Source organism: Coloeus monedula (assembly GCF_965178545.1).
Source record: "Coloeus monedula genome assembly, chromosome: 3".
Taxonomy (NCBI): domain Eukaryota; kingdom Metazoa; phylum Chordata; class Aves; order Passeriformes; family Corvidae; genus Coloeus; species Coloeus monedula.
The window spans coordinates 108,015,795-108,038,274 of record NC_138783.1 but is presented as its reverse complement, the minus strand read 5'-3'; the positions used below and the strand labels follow the sequence as shown (position 1 = coordinate 108,038,274).

The 22,480-nt window shown below is 36.0% G+C and overlaps 1 protein-coding gene across 1 annotated transcript in view; it reads right to left on the bottom strand.

Moving 5' to 3' along the window:
* Positions 1-7,811, bottom strand: part of IL1RAPL1 (interleukin 1 receptor accessory protein like 1) — a gene marked incomplete at both ends in the record, with an annotated part of 599,815 nt that extends 592,004 nt beyond the window's left edge. The window contains one exon of the mRNA XM_082278475.1: positions 7,730-7,811. Coding sequence (XP_082134601.1) covers positions 7,730-7,811 — 82 coding nt within the window. The remainder of the gene's footprint in view (positions 1-7,729) is intronic.
* Positions 7,812-22,480: the final 14,669 nt, after the last annotated feature.

The following is a 22,480-nucleotide window of genomic DNA, read 5'->3' as shown; positions in this document are numbered from 1 at the left end:
TGAATAGCATCCTTAGCTTGTAAAAGCAGAGTAGAGACCTTTGGAGCCAAGCCATCCCCATGCCCAAGCACTGTTTAAGCTAACAAGCAAAACTTGGTGTTCTTTCTATCAAGAATATTATTCAGCATTTTTTAAATGAAAACTGTACATTGAAAATTACATCGTAGCAGTGCAACACAAAATATTCTGTAGCTAAATAAATATGCAGTATTGTAAAATATTATTCTTCTTAAAAAATCTAATGTTTCCCATATACTGTTGACATAAACAAGCAAACAGAAAAAAAAAAAAACCAAACAAACCTCATGTTCAAAACCATATTCTAAAGGAACCCTCTAATTTCCTTAATATGCAGAAATTTACTAAATAAGTTGATTCTTCACTCCTACTTTCTTCCAGTATCTCTTGATTCACAAAGAGCAAGTCAGGCCTTCTCACCCAACAATAATCAAATGGAGGTTTACCTTCATAAACTAAGAAAGAAATTGAGGATCATACCAAAATTGGTGTAAATGGCTTTGTCAGAATTACTGCAGGATGGGTATATGGATACTTTTGATGTCTAAATGAGGTGCTAAAGGACACTAATTGCTCTTCTGACATCCTGGTGCCATGTAGTAATAGCAAGCTGTAAAAACTTTCTGTGGATTATTTCAGAAGTTCTCTCACAGTTGTCTCCAATAGACAATGAAAGTTCAGGACAAAGAGTGCAAGTGTTGAAGAAGGAGGCAGAGCATTTTCATAATCTTTGCATCTCTAGATCATCTAGGCCTGTCTCCCAGAGGGCATAAGAAGAAATCATTTATTTCAGTTGAATCCATTACTGTATTGCTTTTGAAGGTTTTCTACGTTTAAAAGAAAAGTGCAAGTAAGAAAGCCAGTAACCCCCTCCTCCACTAACACACAACTATATCTTACAGCGTAATTAGGAAAAATCCAAGGAAGTGGATACACTCAGTTAATTAATTCTTCAACCATGAAGAGGAAGTTTTAACATTAAAAATTAAACTGTAATCTCTACTACATATTTACTCCCCATAAATGGGGAGGAATAACCATCTTTAAATCAAAACAAAACAGGTACAAAAAGAAAACTAAAACATCTTTTATTCTTAGGATAAAACTCAGAAGAATATTAGTGTTAATAAAATCAATATGGAATGAATTAATAGATCACAGTATAAGAAAGTTGCCTGAGAATGAAACAAGGATTTCTGTTTATCTCTATCGTATTTCTAACTGTAAAGATTCAGCCTCATCTTTTTCTCTCTTCTCCCTCAAAAAGAAAAATATTTCACAGAGTTTTCCCCATTCAGCCCCACAGCTACAAGCATAAACTAGGCTGCATATTTATGTGCCAATTCAAAATGAGGTTTTTTGAAACAATCCTCATAAGAAGCAAGGTTCACTTCTTAATCAGGTCATGATGCAAAAATATTTCCGTTCCCCAGTGCAATAAGAAAGGTACACACATATTTGCTTAGGACTGATATTCACTATACTTTTTCTTGCTGTCACCAGAGAGATAGGAAAAAAAGTTTTGATAGTAATAACAGTAGTCTTGATCGTTCCAGTTCAAAAAGTCATTGCTCATGGAAATTAATCTTGTACATCAAATAGACATAGACTCTAAATATTATGTCAGGTTCTGCATAACCACACAACAAGCCACAAGTCTCATCAATTAATAATGGAAAACTAACATCCTGTAACAGAGTGAAAACAACAGCTAGGAGCCATTAATATCAATTGACATAAACTCCTATGGTTTACAAGAAGCATATCCTTTAATTGTTGTAATTGCTTTGCTCCAAGCTCACAGGACCTGGAGTACGTTATATGTGAGCGTTCTGCTTATGAATTGTATAAGAAAAACAACAACAGGTACATTAATTTATTTTTGAACCATCTTATTGCTATTCAGTGAACACCAGATCCAATACGACATCCATTAACTAATTACCTTTTGACAAGAAGCCAAAAGGAAAATACTTAGGCAACCAAAACACAAGCAGAATTAAAACCAGAATGGAATTACCGAAAGGGAGATACTAAGAAGAACAGGCCTATTTATGTAGTACCACACAATTAGGACACTAAATCTCACCTGGAATGCTTAAAAAAATTAATAAAAAATAAAAATACTCAAATACAGGGTACCAGATCTCTGCTAAGCCTCAGCACTTAATTATGTGCAATTTCACAAACTGTTTTTGGTCATGTAAACTGGATTTTATATATATATAAATAAATATGTTCTGTAAAATAGTGACAATTCAATGATTAAGCACAAATGAGTAAACTTAATTCAAAAATTGCTCCTAGATGCAAAGTGTTCTCATACTCCCTTGACTTACTTATATTCCTTATTTTTTTTATAATGACATTGTTGCGTTCTCATTATGACATTTCTCATGAGGTGCAAAATCTTGGCTCTGTTGATGTTAAGGCCTATATTGCACAGACATGCTTCCACTTAAAAAAAAATTCAAAAACCAGCAGCTGTCTTTTAATGCAGAGATATTCTTTATACATACGTTATTATGATCGAAAATATAATTATTATTTCACGAGCAATAAATCATAAAAATTCATGGATGGCCATAATTTAGAAGAATATCTTCATATAGTTCTTAAAGAACAACTATTTGAGATTTTAGTATATATTTCCAGTCTGTTTCTCAGAATTCCACTACTTTTATAACAAAACTCTTGAATTATTTTTACCTCATTAAAATTAATATTTTGCTCCTACAAAAACATAGTAAAATTCAATGATACCATCTCGAAGTCTTTACTACCTTATTTTCATAATATTGATCTTTCATCCAAGTGCAACAACAAGAACCACCCATACTGAGTAATAATAGCTAAGGCACAAAAATACTAGACATTAGAAAGAGAAGTAATCTTCTGCTACACGACAAAATATGTATCTAGACTCAAGTCTCATCATAATGATGTGAAGAATCTCATACATATCCCAAAATCCCATCATTTTCCTTCCAGCTAAATCATTCCATCATAGAATAAATTTGATCTAGAAAAGAAAATTTCTATTAACAATAGCAGAACTGAACACAGAATGTTAAATGACTCATAATGCAAAATAATCTGTAGAAAATCAGAAAATTAGAGGCAGTAATAACAACTCTCACCACTTTTGATACAAGGCAACCAGATTGTTATTAGGCAATCTGAGCGTGAAAAAAAGCGAATACAACAATGCTGCCTGAATGTCCTGATCAGCTCATAATTGGTTTTATGTAATAAAATCTCTTTTCTTACTTTTTCCCCACATTTTCCCTTTTACCACATTTAAAAAAAAAAAAAAAATTCCTAAACCTTTCTTTTGTCTATTCAGCATCCTTGGAAAAAACCACCAGATGGCAATGAAGTGTTCAAGTAGTTCATTTAACATATATATTATAGGGAAAAAAGTCTATACGCATCAGCATAAGGCTCTCTTTCCTAACCTACTTCCTCTTTGATGAATATTAAATAATTCATAAGCCAAAACTCTATTCACCGCAAGTAAGTGATCAAATACCATTCAACCTCTAAAGAAGAGACTTTTAGAAATCTAAGTTTCTATGGATGTAAAACCACATGACTTTAAAAAAAATCAACAATTTAGTTCAAACCATGAAACTGGATAATTTCAGGTTAAAATCACTGAAAGGAAAACATTTAGAAATGCATTACCATAAAGTTCCCAAAATACTATCAAGGACTGAACTGAACTCCACAAAAAGTAAATCTACAACTTTTTAGGCATATCACAAATGTATATGTAGTTTGGTTTCAAGCTAAGAAACAGGCATTAATTTCTATATTTTTGAAGTTTAAGTCAATTCCTGTAAAAATCAATTCCTGTAAAACTATGTGCTGAACGAATCAAAATATGTAGGCTTTAAGTATTTATTCTTCCTTTGCATCAAGCAGATCACAGTGATCAGACAGGAAGGAAGATGCTTTAAGATATTTGAAGGAGCTGAGAAGTAGCACAAGAGTCAGCTTTTCATTTAGAAGATCTTATCTGAGATCTACTATGTGCCAAATGAAAGTTCCTCTTTGCAGTTACTGTTGCAGGCTCTGAAGTCTCTCCGATTCAGTGAGGCTTCACTGAATACCTGAAACACCCAATTAATAAACACGACGTCCACTGTGAAGTTAGTGGTTGGAACAGGGAAGCCTGCAGCAAAGAATACTTTCTTTCTTGAGAAAATATTACAACCTGTAGGTATTGTATGGTCAATTATAATTTACAGGAGAAGTTAGGGTGTGCTTAAGTCTTTTGCATACATGGATCAAGAAGAAGCTTCGAGCATCATCAGTACATAGTAATGGAATTGTTGCTACAACTGCTCACCCATCCATTCTCCTGTAATGAGCACAGTCATCACATGCTCTCAATGTAAAAGAAATCCAATGTCTATTAAAAAGTAGTTTGAAACTGTTCAGAACTTATTTAAAACATTAACTGGGAAAAAAAAGAAATATCTTCTGTCAGATAGAAACACAATCATACAAGATAAAGTGTTAAACAGGTAAGTTGAAAAGCTGTGAGCAAACTAATTGAAAATATGTTTTCTAGCTAATGTAATAAATATTTGATAATGCTGTTCCCTTTATTCCCTATATTATTATATTTAACTGATTCATAGCACACAGCAGTAGAAAGATTCAAAGACTACCTTTAAGTAATTTAATTTAAGCGCTTTGGATAAGGACTGCTCTCAAGATCAGAGATCTAACCCAATGCAGCACAACCTAAGATTTCTTCTATTGTAAAGTCTTTTTAACCTTCTTTTCAAACAAACAAAACCAAGAATACTATATTGATTCTAATTGTTTTCACACACACCTAATTATATGATATAACTTCAGTCCTGAAAGCCAATAGACAGTCAGAATTGCTATGCATTTTTAAAAAAATGACTTTCTGAAGGTAGGTTTTCATGTTCTTGAAAAATAAGAGAAGTGGTTGGGAATATATCTCTACCAGATGGAGAAACTCATACTTTTATTCACTATCCTTTTAGCACAGCTGATAAATAAACTTAGAAAAGAGGTGAAGTACTTTATCAGGAAAAACCCAACTGGCAGTATTGCAAAGACATATTTTCAAGGACAGATCTCTTTTTAATATCAAATACTGAATATACAAAATAAACATAAAATATATAATAATATATATATATTCAATAAATATATTTAAAATATGTAATATGTATGAAAATATATAAACTGAATAAATAAATAAATAAATAACACAAGATCTGTGGTTTTAGGTTTGGTCATTAGAAATAGGATCAACAAAAGCGAATTAGAAGGAGTAAGCCCCAATCAGAACAACTATTTAGCATAGTAATGCAACAACTTCTTTATTATATTCCTGTAATTTACAACAGAGAAGGAAGTAAATAAAAGCAATACATCTTGAAAAGGTGGATACTGAAAATCCATGTTTCTAACAATTCATAAGTACAAAAATTTACTTTTTTTTTCTTTTTTTTCTTATTTTTTCTTGCTAGTCACTTTGCTTTCATGGTGACATTTCAAGGACAAAATGCACTCACAAGTAGAACTGACTGAAGAGATGTAAACCATGCCCTCACCATGCTCTGCCTCTGGTTAACATAAAACTTGAGTTCTACTTTCCAAGTTGATTTTTTTTTCCTACTTCTAATTATGAGTTGCACTAACTTTAGGAAACCATCTATATTTTCACAGTACAGGTGATTCAATCTTATTTTGTTAAAACTTCTGTTAAAGTAAATAAGGTTTTCCTTGTAGAAACACTTCAGGATTACAAAAATAGCCCCCCTGAGCACCCAAGGGAGGTAAAAAAATCAACCCAAGCCAAACAACAAAAGCAAACCAAGAAGCACTACACATTACTACAGTCCACCTACCACTGAAGAACTTCTTCAAATCTAAAATCACAAAGCAACATGGCCAAAGGCAGAAGGATCTGAGATTTCAGTAAATCAGACATTTCTCCTTTGCACACACAGTGTAACAAACTGCCCCCTTGGTGATACATCTAACTGAAGCTTTATACAGGAGAAGCAGATTTCATGCAAAAACATCAAGACCCCATGTTACAGTAAGGTATGATCCAAAGATTTCCATCATAGTTTTCCCTTTTTAATACAGCACCAGGATGAAAACACATTCTAGATATCTTGAAACATTTTGTATGTTTTTTTCTTTTGCTGGACAGCAATTATATTACTTTCCCAAACATAAATTAAATTGTATATTTACCATTTTTTCCTTCCATTGGTTAATCTGATGAAGAGGATACAGGCAAACACTTATGAAATAAAATGCAAAGACAATCCAAGTTCTTATAATTGTCACTTTTAAGTAACAGGTGTTGGCTGGACTTTTGTTAGCTCCTTAAAAATGGATGTCTTTGTAAAATTTACTTTAAGATGATCAACAATGTTTCTACTAAATTTGGATTAGGAGGCCTTGACTTAAAACTCAGAAGTATTAAATCTTAAACAGAACAATCTTAGCCAGACACATTCAAAGGATATCTAAATGATCTATCTAGGCTACAGCATCCTATAAACACATCAACCCATTGCCAGATCCTTCGCTCTGCACACAGTCTGTGTATTTCAGTTTTCTTGAGTTTAAATAACCTCAAATATACTTTAATCTCAAGTTTTCATTGAGAAATACCTTACTTTGTAGTAGTACTCCATATTTGCCTTCCACATCAACATTTGCCTTTTACATCAACATTTCCAGCTACTAAAATATTAGAGACATAATCTGTTTCATTCTGCTGTTAGAAATATAATCCATTGAAAATGCGAGGTATAATTTAAGATGTTGCCAAAAATGTATAAAGAGTTGTGTTCTCCCGAAGCACCAGTTTACAACTACTACCAACCAAAACACAAAAATAGATCAGAGACAGACTTCTGGAACAGCACAACAAAAGCTACCTAAAACACTCCAATGCCAAAAGAAAACTTACAACTGAAAACAAACTTAATTAACTAATTCAATCAACATGGGATTAAGACTTTCATTAACCCAACAACATGGAATTAAGACTTTCATTAAGGATTTTGTTTTCTTTAGTGCAATACAGCAAGAGAGGTTGCAGAAGTAGTATCCTATTTTTTTCATTATTCAATGAAAAGCCAAAGAGAGTAAAATTAGAATTTCAGGGTGAGACACAGAAAAAATTAATCCAAAACTACCCAACTATCTGAGTACTGACTATTTTTCTTTGCTGGATTAATCTCTTCAACCAAATATTAGGTATCCCTTTCAAAAACACATTTTGCTGTTCACTTTTCATGGTTATTAAATTTAATGTGTTTGATCTATTTGATGTTGCTTAAACCCGAACTCCACAATCTTAATTTCCCAAAGTATATAGTAAAACAGATAAATTCAGTAAGCCAACAACACTGATTGCAACATAGTCTTTTAAGTAAGTTAGAAAGTTCTGGGAATAACTTTCCTTAAGCAGATGAATGGTTGTATTCACTTCACATTACGTATCTGATTTTTTTTCATCAAGTCCACATGACACAAAGTCTAAAAATATATAGAAGCTGCCAACTCTTTCTGCTGCAGAATTTGAAATCCTCTTAACTATATTCCAAACCACCATAACAACATCCTAGTACATACTTGCAAACATTAAGCACTTCTTACCAAGCCACATTGTAACCAGAGATAAAGATTTACTTACCTGATCCCCTTTTGGTTACAACCTTCAAGCTCTGAGTCAGAGTAGCATACAAGAGAACCAAGTTGGGAATAGGAGCTTTCATCTTCTGTCTTTCTGTGGTTGCTTCCTACAATACCACAAAAAAGAAAGAAACACTGGTTGAACATTGGTGCTGAAAAAATCTTGAAATAAATAGTCATGAAACGACATTGTGGAAAAGCTAAATACAGTTTTGTGATCAATTTAAGGCACTAAAAATGTTTTGTTCTGTCTTCAAAAAAGTATGTAAACTAAAATCACCATAAAACAAACAAACATAAAACATGCACACACTACATTTAACCCTGGAACTTAAGCTAAAATTTTGTCTACACATTGAAAATTCATTGAGTCCCTGCTAAAACTTTGTAACAGATCTCCTGAAACATCTCTTTATCTCTTTTTATCACATAACCTTTTCCACCCACCAACAGGAAAAAGAAAATAATGCCCTTCTTCATTAGTTTTACTCTTATCTATTAATACCACAAATTGAGCACAAGATTCACAAAAAAACCCAAACATTTGATTTAAAAAAATTCTGATCATCTTAGGAACAGAGAAAGGGTAAAAATAAGAGCACATCAAAGTAACCAGCAGAGACACTTGTAACTTCCATTTAGATTATCAAATCTCCATGCAAGTTCAAACTACCATATTCACTGCACTAAAATGGAGATAAGCAAAGCACAGATGTGGCAGTGCAGGGAGCTCCAACCACTCTGCTTCCTGAGGCCAACTCAGACAACCACCTACGGTGATCAGCAACCCAAGTTTGCATCTACCGCAGTCAAGGTGAGAACCAGTGAGTCCCTTTTTCTGTCTTTTGCATGTTTTCCCCTGACAGGTTAATGTTTTCCCGTTCCTGTTTTATGTATGAAGCTATGTATATTCATTTCCCTTCTTTAATATGTATTAGTTCTAGAAAGTTCTTTGTTCCTCAACGCCCCATTGGATCCTTCCCTAAGTCCCTCCTATGTTTTGTTCCCATTGGTTCCCCTCCTGTCAATCCCACCTGCTTGTCTCTATCCCATTGGCTGAGATCCCTCTCCCCACTTATTCTGTACCCAGTATAAGACCCCTGAACCCTCCTACCAATTAGCCTCTTCGTCCTTGTCGTTTTACCAGACTAAACCTGTGTGGAACACATACAGAGAGTCCCCTCTCTTTCTTCTTTGCCTTTGCCTGCATGCCTGCCTGACAGTGACAGGAAGATACAGCCCCTTTTGGGTGAGGAGCTCTACCCCATTTTCATTGTGTGTTGGGCACTGAGTGCTGCCTTCCAGAGGGGTTTCAGCGTTGACCTCCAGGCTTCTTTGTGTACGCACACGAGGGGTAAAACCCCCTTCTGCCAGCTCTCAGTGGCTGAAAACCTCTCCACACAGACTGTGTGTTAGCCTTCACCTCCAACATGGGAATAAAAGCTTTGCATTTCTATGTGCTTACTCTGGGGATTAAGTGGTAATAGCTTCTGGTGAAAGTAGGGACTAAACATTTTGTTAATTACTCATGTAAGTAAGAGGATGTCATCTAGTCATGGTGATTTTCAACTTTCTTCAGGATAGGTTGGTAGGGCTAACACCTCATCTTTCAGTGTGTTGAAAGAGAAGACAAATCTGCCTATTTAAGCTAGACAGCAGCTTATCTATGCTATCTATATTCATTAGAGTAGCTTACACAACAATATTCTTGTCTAATGGGGATGAGAAAGGGCTGGGATCAGTGGTTCTTTAATATTGTAACGAAGACCCAGATTAAACCAATGCAGTTTTGATCCTGACCTCTTTTAATCACAACACTGGACAGCAACTGAACAAATTCTCAGAAGGTAGCACATAGTACAATTTTGATTTCTAAAGAGACTGTGAATCTTTTGCACTTTCATTGATAATTAGGTTACTGAGTACCCAAGACATTTTTTGGATGTAGTATCTTAAAATATCTTCATCTTAGAAGAGAACAGGTTAGAAATAAGAAACAGTAGGAGTATAAAAAAAGACATTATGGGAAGAATTGCTTAAAAAATGATGACCTCGTATATAATCCGTATTAAGGCTTTACATTTCAAGACATTTCAGAAGTAAGCACAAACCTACATTCATTATTATGAATTTAATAAAGATGAGGAAATGAGATAATATATTTTGACAGCAGTTTGTGATGTCTTATTTTTTATAACAATATTTGTACTCACAGAAAAATATATAAATGTTTGTTCATTCATTGTCTTTAACAAGCATCAGCATTTTAGCATCACAGTAAAAGACTTTCATTTGCCTACATTCTCATGTTACTTCAGAAAATTTAGGAAACTTAGAAATTAATATGAAATATGGGATTGCTAGGAGGTAAATCATGTGTAATGCTAACATTTTTAGTTAAGTTTAAAATTAACAAAATAGCATGACTACTGGCAGTTATAAATAATAAAGATCTTTAGAAATTTAGAAGCTAGCAATAAAGGTTAGTTTTCCAGGGGAACATGAGTAGATGCCACAATGTGTTATGCCACATTTTGCTGCAGACCTTAGTCAAATTTTCTGAAATCAAAATCTCATTTCTCAGTCACTGCACTAACTGATGCTGCAGGAAATCCTGAAGCTGATATCTTCAGCCTCCAGGGTACTAGCAAGAGTCAGCTCCTTGCTCTGTGTGAGCCTAATAAATATTGCCCAAAGAACTACGGGATCTTACTATGCAACTACAAATCCAGTAAATAGGTTCTGACAGTGAAAGCATATCCAAACACATCCTGTTTGGGCATACATCAAAAGATAATATTGCTGATCACTGTGAACAAATGCAAATATGTACATATATTTGCATATGTATATGTATGCATGTATTCATTTGTATTTATAGGTATTTTTGTAGGAAACCGTGGAGCAGCTATAAAGATTGATTCTACCAAAGTGAGCCTCAGTAAATACAATAATATCAATAGAAACTGTTCAGTAAGTTAAAATCTTATTTTGCCCCATGCATATATCACGAATTTAAGTTGTCAAGTCAACAAGGAGAACCATTATTACAATAATATAGCAGAAATTGCATTTCAAATGTCACCACGGAAGCCATTCTCATGTACATTTATTCTCAGAGATTCAGGTCTAACTTAAAGGCATAAGGAAAACTGGCTGCTGCCTACCTGGCTTGTGGTAAATCCCTAGAAAATAAAGTCTGCTATTGTCTTTGGAAATACCAGAAAGAACTTACTACTAAAGGGAAGAAAGAAGGGAGGGATGACTCCTAACAGCAGCCACTGCCTCCTTACAGCAATATAAGCAACAAATCAGGTCTTACATAGGCTCTCCCCAGAGCCTTCCAACCCTTCTCTTCTGTTTATACTCCTTTTTATGAAGGAGAAGTATTTCTAGACTTTTCTTCATTTTAAAAATCAAACGCTCAACCAAAGGAAATACAAAGATCAGTTTATTGGAGCTGGTGCCTCACAGCTCTGGAAGTTGTCGGGGTGGTTGGAAAATCTGCCTCATGTTATTCATATGAGTGATTCAAAACAGATATTTAACAGCTCTTGTCCCTTGTTCTGGGTGAATGCCTCGGAAATTGACTATTCTAGAAAATGTCACCCTTGTGAAATTGGTTGTGAAAACAAAATAAGCAAGTCAGAAGAAAATATAAACGGAACATCCCAAGGGGAATCCCACAACAAGTCAACAAAGTCAACAGAAAATGCCTTCACTGCTGAAATGAGTATGCCCGAGGCTTAGATACTGTAGCATATTCTGATAGCTTTTGAACTAGAAAACAAAATAAAAGGCATAATCCTGAGAAGTCAAATTCTTAACACGAACTCAAGTGTGATATCTCATGAATTGGAAATAGCCTTCTTTCAGCAATGAATTTTTTAAGGAAGAGATTATTTTACTAGTCGTTTAGCTGTAAGTTATTTGTTTTTTTAAAAGAACATTAAGAAATTCGGATTTTAACAAGCAGAACAAGTCTGCTGTTTCTTTAAGCAATAGGCAAGTAGCTTACATGTACATCTACAAAAGTCATTTTTATGGTTGGTTTTTTTTTTCTGATTTTCATTTACTTCTACTAAAAGCCAAGACAATGTATGGTAGTTATAAACTTAATTGCTGGTTTTTTAGCTGAATCGATTTTAGCATGTTTTACATACCCTTTGCGTATAAGACTGCTATACTCCATGGGTGAATAGTAGACTAAGAAAGTCTTTTAGAAACAGGGATTTTTGGTTGATTTTTCTTTATAAAATAGCAAAGATTGAAATATTTTTTAATCTTTTGGCAGTATTCACGACTTCAAATTTTCAGCAGTGGGTTGTTTGTTTGCATGAACCAAAGCACTGAAAAAAATGTTAAATATTTCTGCATAAATATATTGCACACAAATTTGAACTGGGCATATTAATAATGTTTTAAAATTATTTTCTGTAGAAGGTGTCATTGCTTGACACAAAAGTGCCATAGCATAACATTTGCATCATCACCAAGTATCTAATTTTCCAGTTGAGACAGAAATAGAAATACAGCTGTATGTCAAGACTAAAATTCTTTGGGGAAATGCCAAGAATGCTTTTCCTCTTCAATTGTCATAAATACTCACTGTGAGGAAAATGCATACATATAGACACATGCTTCCCAAAACAGCTCAGCAGACATTAAATTAACAATAGTTAGGCAGTTCCTCATAAGACAGAAAAACAGAAAAGAAAATTTTGATTTCCTTATTTTACTTATGTTTATTATGGGCCTTTGCCAAAACTTGAATTAAGCTTAACTGAAGTAAGAAATTTTCCATGGGCTCAGTCATTTACAGTAACTTTAAGGGGTTGATTCTCAGTTAGCCTATTAATGCTAGCTGATGTCTGTTAACTAATTATTTGAAAATAATTTTTCTTCCCATACTGTTGTTCTAACTTTGAAGAATGTTTTTTTATATGTGTTCAAAACTGCTGCATTATCTTTCTCTATCATATGCCCTTCAAAGAAAAAGAAAAAAACCAAAAGAATTGCAACATCCTCTGAACTCTGCAAGGTATTTCATGACTGTTCTGTGGTAATCACACGGAAGTGCCAGTAAATAATGAATGAATAACAAAATTACAAAGAACCACCACCTGAATACATAAGAAAAAACCAAAAAATATGCCTGTTCAGTAATAGTCTCTTTCTATGTGGAAGTTCTTCACAAATGCCTGAATAGAATGACATTAGATCTAACAAGGTGTAAAGGACAGTTTGGTACGTCCAGAACATAACTCAACAACTTAAAGAAAGTTCTTTAAATTCTTAAAGTTCAAGGAAAAACTAAAATTAGAATTAATGCGCTTTCATAAATGTGTCAATTCATTGTCATGATCTGACCTAGAACAGTGAGACAACCCAAGCAATTCTTAAAATGTTAGTTAGAAGAAAATATACCTGTTTCAAATACAAAAGTCCATAAAATCAGTCCTTTCCAGAGTCCCAGTAAGCAAAAAGATTCAGCAACCAAGTTATGAACTCATGAGAAACCAGCCAAAAGCAACAGGAAGGCAATAAGCTACTGCATTTACTTTCCAAGTCATCCCTGTTTCTTCATGCTAAGCACCATTCCTAAATTCAAGCAAGCTGTGGTTCATGCCAAAAAAAAAAGCAAAGGAGATGATTAAACAAGCAGTAAGGGTTGAAGGAATGATGACAGTGTTTTGATAAACAAAACCCAATATGCCACCTGTCCTGCAGACCACACTGGAATAGGAACTCACTGGAGCCTCTAGAGAGGTTTCCAACAGACTGCATTATGACTTTTCCCATTAAACCTGGGACTTATTATTACCTTCTTTTAAAGATACTTTTTTATTGACTCCATCTATCGTACAAGACATAGTAAACATGGCAATCTGTCTGGAGAAGTTTAAGATTATTCCATATATCTCTGAATATGAAAATATAATCTACTATTCCCAAAAGCTTCCATTAAGAAACATGCATTTAAACATATAAAAGAATCAAAAATTATTCTACAATGAAAAAATATCCTGATACAGGCTGAATATTATTTTCTTAATCCTGTGTAAAAAACTAATATCAACAAGAGTATTTGAACAGAATGTGATGGACTAGAAAACATTCATATTTTGCACACTGTTTAGACTGCTTAATGTGTTTCTAAATATTTCATTAAGTGGGATTTTTTTTCTGTACCAGGTAATGAATAAGATTTCTGGATTGTCCTTTTACTATTATGAGACAAATAAATCGTAGCAGATTGCAGATACCTGAAATTTAACACATCATATGATTGAGAAACCTCTTTTGAAGAAACTGTTGAACGTTTTGTCCTTCTGAACCGCGGACTGAAATAGTTACATAGCTGAAAACAATTTGACACATGTTTTGGGGAACTGCAGGGGCTAAGAAGAGGAAGTACAGGTTCAGGAAAGATATAAGAAAGGGAGATGACAGTCTCCTTCCAATGGTCTAATAGGATCTTGTGGATCAAGGCCAGCAGGGGGTCCTTGCCAGTCCCAGATAATTCACCAGTGTGGCTCAGTCACTCAGAAGTGCTGATGCAAATAGAGCAAAGGAGGAAAGAAAATCCTTACACAGTGCAGTGAGTTATTTACTATCAGGGTAAGGGAACAAAGGATGGACAGGAGTCTCTGTTCATTTCTAGGAGCCTTTACTTGAGATAAAGAAACACTTAAGCCTAAGTCTAAAACAGTCTAGTATTGTTATTAGAAGTAGATGCCTCCCTCTTAATAGTTCACAACTCATGCTCACAAAGAAATAAGAATCTGAAACTCAATAAAGGTTTTTTTCAACAAAAAATATAACCAAACTGGACTAACATACTTGATGTTCCCAACATATCTAGTAGGATACATAAGAAATGTGTTCTCATGATGCGGATTAGGCCAATGGAAAATTTGAAGCCATCATTTCTTTTTCTGGACAGAAAACAAAAAAAAACATTATAGCAACCTGGCAGCAAATTTACAGACAATATTCAAAAAGTCTAGCTCAACAGCAGTGTTTAAAGGAAGATAGTTGGAAGATGATTGCTGTGTTACTTAACTTCTAAAGGGAGATGTAGAAGATAATAAATAAAACAATTCGCCCTTTTTATTGTCTTAAATACGTAAAGTCAGATAAAGAGGAAAAATTCAAAGAATATCAGTGTGATTTTGAAATGCTGCCCTTCCAAAAGAAGAAAAAGGCCTTCCTTCCAAATCTGTGTGCATGGGTAACCATCACTCAATTTATGTCATGATTTTGGGATGCGAGGTATGTAACACCACTTACCTACTCTTGTGTTGGTTCCTTGACCACTCTGTATCTTTGCTTTGTGAGGGTGAGTAGTCACCTTCTTGTATCGAGATGAAATTCCACCTCTGCCTAAACTGGCAAAGTTTTAATACTGCGAATATATTTTTGTTGGATAATTCTGTTTGTGTTTTCAGGCTACTAAATGAGCTCCTGGAATATTTACAATAGCAGTAGAATAATAGAAACATAAAATCATAGAATGGTTTGAGTGGGAAGGGAACTTAAAATTGCTGACATGTCCACATCACTGACGAAGATGTTAAGCAATGCTTGTCCCAGTACCAACCCCCTGAGGAATGCCACCCATCACCAGTCTCCACTTGGAAATTGATGGACCACAACTCTTCCAGTGAGACCATGCAGATAATTCTTTATCCACTGACTGGTCCACCCATCAAATTAATATCTCTCCAGTTTAGAGACAGGGATGTCGTACAGGACAGTGTCAGATGCTTTGCATAGGTCCAGGTAGAGGAGATCAGCTGCTCTTCCCCCATCTGCCACCACTGAAAACCTGCCAGAGAAGACCCTCAAATTTGTCAGGCATGATTTGGCCTCAGTGAAGCCATGTTGGCTGTCAGCAATCATCTTATTTTCTACGTGCCTTAGCATAGCTTCCAGGTGGATCTGCTCCATGATCTTGCCAGGCACCAAGGTGAGACTGGCCATAGTGTAGTTTCCCAGATCTTCTTTATTTCCCTTTTTAAAAATTGAGGTTATATTTCCCTTTTTCCAATCTGTGCTAAGTATAGTCACTTCAAGGGCTTGTGGAATTCAATCTCCTTTTCTGCAAATGGCAAGTTTTCAAAGAGTAGCTATTTGCAGCAAAACCATGGCAGAACAGCTGGATTCTCTAGTTTCCTATATGAGTACTTTTCTTCCATTTTCTAATTTATGAAGAGTAGCAGTTATGTAACAACGTAATATGTTTGAAAAATAAATTTGCAAGATGTAACTTAAATGAGGAACTCTAATTTTGAGCTTATGTTAGGATAAAGCACTTTTGAAAAGTTCAGTCTTCATGAAATGTTCTGAATAGTTACTTGATAAAATAAGTGAATTGTTTCTCAGATGCTGACAGAAGATTCTAAGTATTTTGACTATCAGTAAGCATTACAAGAATGATTTATTTCCAAAAATTCTCTAAATGGTATCTCCCATCCGAGTCACTAATGAGAAAGATATTTTCCCTCAAAATGAAGAAGGACAGAAGGGTATGGAGGATGAAGCTCCACTGTGGATATTCTGACAGAATGCTTACATACAAAATAATAACCCCCCTTACCATCACTCAGGTTATCAGTTTGCATCACACCAACATCAATGGTTTTCCACAGCTGATACTTGAAACACAATTTTACTAACACAAGATAATCTTAGACCCTTACACGTGATGTGTTTCTAATTTAATGCATACTCTATCCTGCCATTTTAGTTGTTAGGGAAGTGGTCTGTAATTTACATTACACTTCATACTATATGAGCTCCCTTTGCACTTTAGAGTTGTGAAAAGGAAGAAACAAGTGTTTCATTTATCCCCTCTCTCTCACAGACTAACTGACAAGCCCTTTACACTTGTTCAAACCAGATTTTGACAACCTGTTGTCAGATCCTGAGATCAGTACTGGGCCTGAGTGTCCCTGCCCAGCCTACCCTGAAACCTCCCTCGATGGGCCTGGGATCCCCTTTCAGCTCATTCTGGGGATGTCAGTCCCTTCTTCTGTGACACTGCAGGAGTGCTGGGCTCCAGCTCCACCTCTGGCCCTGCCTGGAAGGTGACACTCACTCAAGGTAGCCCGTCTCAGCATGGATTCCCTGTACATGTGCTACCTCCAGCCCTCTCTCATGTCATCCTCTGTAGAACCCCTGGCCATGGCTCACCACTGCCATACCAGGAGCTGTTGACAGACCCCATAACCAACCCCCATGTTCAGAGACTCTGGAACTGCACCCCATGGGTGAGGGCACGGGCTATGCCAGTCACTCTCGGAGCTGGACAGTCAGCCTTCACCATACCCTGACACCTTGCTCCTCAAAAGGGTCTGAAATCCAGAACAACTATTCACCAATGTCTATTTCAAACCTGTTCATTTCCAATGGCAGAAAATTTCTCATATTTTAATACTATAAATAACCTGAGAAGAGTTGCTGCTTCGTCTTGAAAATGTATTGATTGTAAACAGTTTTTTATTTACAGAAATAATAATAAAAACCTTTAGAAGTTCACTATTTTATTGATTATGATATAATTCTGTTAAGATGTCAGCAGATTTTAAGAAAGATTACATATAAAAACATTTGAGCAGCAGCAATTCAGTATCTGTGTGGGATTTCACAGACCAGTTACTGTCTGACAAAGACAGGAGTCCATATGATGAACTTGCCATTTGGACATGAACAAGGATCTGAAATAAAATATGCATACAAAGGATAAGGCAGCTTTACCATTTAGATACAGCACCCTGTGTAGCATAATTAAAAGCAGAGCAATTTCTACTGTAGAGGGATTCCTTGTGGAATATAGGATACCCCAGGAAAGCTTGGGCATCCCAGGGCTGTTGCAGAAGTACCCCTGATGGGGCCTCCGGCTGAAAACAGGCTTGCAAGGCACCTGCCAGCCAGCAGCCTTGAACAGCCTTGGGAAAAGGTATACACTGGTCAGCTCCCCCACTGCTTAGAGGCTTTCTCATGGGAAAGGGGCGTGAACTTTGGGAAAAAGTGTAACTTGGTGTAACGGGATAATAAAGGGGAGCACGATGCTCAAATCGTATCGGTGTTCGTATTGTGACTCTGGCTGGATTCCCCTGCTCCTGGGACCCCCCCTGCTACATTCTACAAAGATTATCATCATTAAATTGATTTGTAAAGGATGCAGGTATTGATGATATGTAACTTTACCAATGGTGGATAAAGCACAGCAGCTCTTTCTGCTCTGTTCTGCACCCCATCAATGTAAGCCACCTTTCCTGCAACACTGACAATCACATCACAATTTCATAAGTCTGATCTATTATTATAAAGAAGAGTAGAAGGGTAAAAGGAAGAAAGGATTGCAAATGGGACTAAAATGTCTCCCATTAAAACTGTAAAGCATTTAGCTGCACTGAATGAGATAATTTTGAAACTGCCCAGACCCATCATTCCATTTGGGATGGCATTCCTCAGCCCTGCTTCATTTTTAGGGTTGATCTTTTAGCTTTGTTTAGCTACTTTTTGAAAATCATATCTCAGTGCCTTTAATTTCTAGCCCAACTCTGCTTGATACTTCACTGCTCTAGCACCAACCAGCTACCTAATAACCCCAACACAGGAAAAACTTTCATTGCTTGAGTAGAAAGTAGCAGATCTATGACTATTGCTTGCTTTCAGCTGTAATCTCAGCCTGTACTGAGATCAAGGACACAAAGCAGTGTGGCTGGCCTAACTAACTACTGCATTTACGTTCCTTACAGTTATTTACAGTTTTAAGCTGCTGAATAGTACTGTTTATTAATAGCTGCAGTTTATGATTTGACACTAAGAGGAAGCTGACAGTTTCAGAAGAGGCAGAGCTTCCAGTTTACCAATTATGTATTACTAATTAGTAGTCGTGAAATACATAATGTCTGAATGTAACACCACAACAGCCTGAGAATTAACAATAGCTGTTCCAAAATCAAAATTTCAGACTATAACAGTGGAAAATATAAATCAGGTAAAGACTTACATATATTCAGGTCACAAGCTAAGTATCACAAGTATCAGGTCAAACTAAATTGCATTCAGTATGTTGATGGTAATTTTCATAGCTGGCAGATATTATTGTGATATTCTTCAAAATCTTAATTTGAGAATAATGATCAAAAATAAAAAACCTTCTCAAAAATAACTCCTCTGGAAAATAGTAATATTTTCTCCCACCATGACAAGTATCTATCAAGCCCTTCCAAACTGGAATTTTAAATACTCAGACTGAGAATCACTCTAGTCTTACTCACTCTGGTAGATCAGACTTGGGATTCCAAGCCCTTAATTCAAAACCTTTTGTCTTAAAATGGGTGAAATGCATATCAGAAGTAACAGGAGAAAATACTGTAATGCTGGGACTCCTCCTTTTCTATAGAAGTGCTAAAACTATTAAGCCAGAACTTGTCTCCTTTTGCTATTTTCCTAGGCCCCTGGGTTTAGCATGCACAGCACCTTGTTTTCCCCAGAAATTACAGAGATTGCTGTCACCAAAATAATTGGGTGAGGCCTTTGGGACATGTGGGTTCAACTCCTTCAAATCAAGAAGACTTACAAAATAATGCTTCCATTTCCTGGGCATGTGTTGTACTTCCATAACACGTACACACATTGTGTGCTTTCAAAGGAACAGTTTGTGATGAGCAAAATGTTAACTTGGAAAATAAATGCAGCAAATGTTTATGGGTAGCTCGTTCAAAACTATTCAGTTAATTTCTGCCCTGTTGTACTGGGTAGAATGATTCTCATCATACTCTAAACATAAAAGTGGAGCATTCCATAAAATTTTATCAGCTCCTATTGTGAAAGCCCCCAGGAAGCTCTAAACGCTCACTAGAAATGCATCTAGTTTCCACAGAATTCAAAACTTAGCATAAGTGTATTTGCCCATCAATCTATGCTGTTGACTGACTACTATTATGCCAATAAATCATAAATGCAAAATCTATATCAGGATAACACAGCTGAGGTTTTACCTCCTTGAGAAATTATGTTTAAAATAAAAGATTTTTGGTACATTCTAAAAATACATGCCACAACAGCTGATGCTTATATTATTTCCACAGGATTTTGAACTCAAGTACATACTCCCCCCATGCGCCTTGAGCAGCAACATGATCACTCCCTCTCCGACAGCAGCCAGGCCAGCCTCTGTAAATGAGCTGGGAACACACCATTTTTGGGTTGCTGCCGGAGTAGCAGAAGACCCACAGGAAGTGACAATCTTCTGTCTGTTCCTGGCTCTCCGTTGTCCAAGGCTGTTGTGCTCACACATCGATTGAGGGATTACAAGTGAATGCAGATGCAAGGTAAATTTATTTCACAGTCAGTGAATTTCATACCACACACACAAATCTTATTAACTCTTCATTGATTATAACATCAGGAGATTAATAGGAGCTATAAGAGGTATTAGGTAAACTAAAAGTAGAACAGTTTATGGGGTTCCAGTGATTTCTTTTTTAAAATTTATTTCTTTTTGCATTTAGTTAGAGAAGATTATTCTCATGAAGGAATGTGAGCTAGAGCTTCCAAAATCAAATTCTGAAGAGAGTCTCCCATTGTTTCATCAGAATGACCAAAGGCCAATACTTGGGAAGTCCAGATACCAAGTGGACTTCTACACAGCCAGTTGTTAGCTCAGCATTATTTATTAATTGTTTACATGATGGGAAAATATTTTGATTATTACATTTCCAGATGGAACAAGGTGGGATGAAATGCATAACTGTTTGAGGTTATTGACATTATTGAAAATTATCCTGACAGACTACAGATATAATATGAAAAAACCAGATAAAACTCTAGAGAAAAAAGTGTAAATTGCCAATTTAAGAAGATCTAATCAACCAAATGCAGGGAGGATAAATAACAGCTGGCTAGGTATTGGTTCTGTAGGAAAGGATCTATCAATTACAGTAGATTAAAAGCTGAATACCAGTCAGACTACATTTCCTAAAATAAAGTTGTCATCCTGAGATGTACACAGAGCTGGGTAATTGTGGAACCTTTACTTTAGGCTCTAAGAATCTTTTAAAAAGTACATTTAACATTTATACACAATGAATGAGTATAGCTGACCTTGACACTGGGCAGTGGAATAGTTTCATTCCATGCTTTTGATTGTATGAAACTTCCTCTGAAAATAAGAGTTGGATGTCTATGAAGTCCACACATTCTGGAAAGCACTTCTTCAAAGCAAACAAACAGGCAATATCAGAGTTGTTAAGAGAGAGGGCAAGAGCATAGAGCTGAGACAGTGGGCAGTTCACCAGTAGTGGCAGTAGCCAGTGCCCAGAATGTGTCATTTAGAAACAAATGATGATACTATAAGGACTCATTCAGCAGCCAGTGCAGTCAACACAGGTAGAAATACTGTTTTTGTCTCACCTGTTCAACATTATTTGAAGACAATAATCATTCCTAGAGTAAATACTGCCACTGCTGACATTTGCCCACAGTTCTTGGATAAGAAATTCTGACGTGGATCTAAAAGACATGTGCTTCATGTGCTATGGCATTGTGGCTCATGACAGTGCCAAAAGAAAAAAAAAAAAACACTAAAATAAAGGAATCCTGGTAATTCTTTGTTTAGAAAACAAAGAATCCTTATCTTGAAATGAAAGAATGTGGAAATAGGTCTTCAATGTCTGGCCTATCTACGAATTTAAAGCCTGTGAACTGTGCCTCTTAGCTAATGCATCACAGCTCAGCAATAACCACAATATTAACTCATCTTGTATGTTGTCATAGGAAGATGACCTTCCCAAGGTTTTTTAAGAAAAGACAAAAGAAGGGAAGGGAAGGGAAGGGAAGGGAAGGGAAGGGAAGGGAAGGGAAGGGAAGGGAAGGGAAGGGAAGGGAAGGGAAGGGAAGGGAAGGGAAGGGAAGGGAAGGGAAGGGAAGGGAAGGGAAGGGAAGGGAAGGGAAGGGAAGGGAAGGGAAGGGAAGGGAAGGGAAGGGAAGGGAAGGGAAGGGAAGGGAAGGGAAGGGAAGGGAAGGGAAGGGAAGGGAAGGGAAGGGAAAGAAATGGTTTAGAGGAGATGAAAAGACACTCAAGGAAGACCATTACATCAGTGTTACTGACTTATGATAAAGCACAGGAAAATGTGGCCCTTTATAAGGGTTGTAACTGCTGGTCGAAGAAGTGGATATTTAGCTCTGGAACATTCAATCAGGCAAAAAGTAGCAAGGAGAAAATGTGATTTAGGAGAGTGAAAAAAATCGGGAATAAAAGATCTGCTAAATTAAAGATTTTTAGTTGCGGGTATTGTGTCTAGCAGAGACAATCATGCTTGAAATGCCCCACAGTAACTTCCATTTTTAGTCTCACCAGAGAGAATATATGGATAATGTAAGAATTCAGTGAGGTGTCTCACAGATCTGTATTAGATCCACTTTAAACAAAAGATAAGGTATAACATCCTTCCTCCAGCCATTGCCTATTATTCATTGCCTTATACATCCTGTTTACAGCTGTGCACACTTTTCTGTGTGATGCCTAATAGCTGCAATCATTGCATACAATGGGGCCCCAGCTAAAGGAGTCAGGAGAGTACATTCTTTAATGAGGTTTGTCCATTCAGGACAGAAGCCTATTTTCTGTTTAATGTGCATGCATTGTCAGTACTTACGTGCAAATGAACAGTTAATGAAAACAACTGTAATAAGAAAATCCCGACTTTTTAGCAAGTGGCGGATATTAGCACAG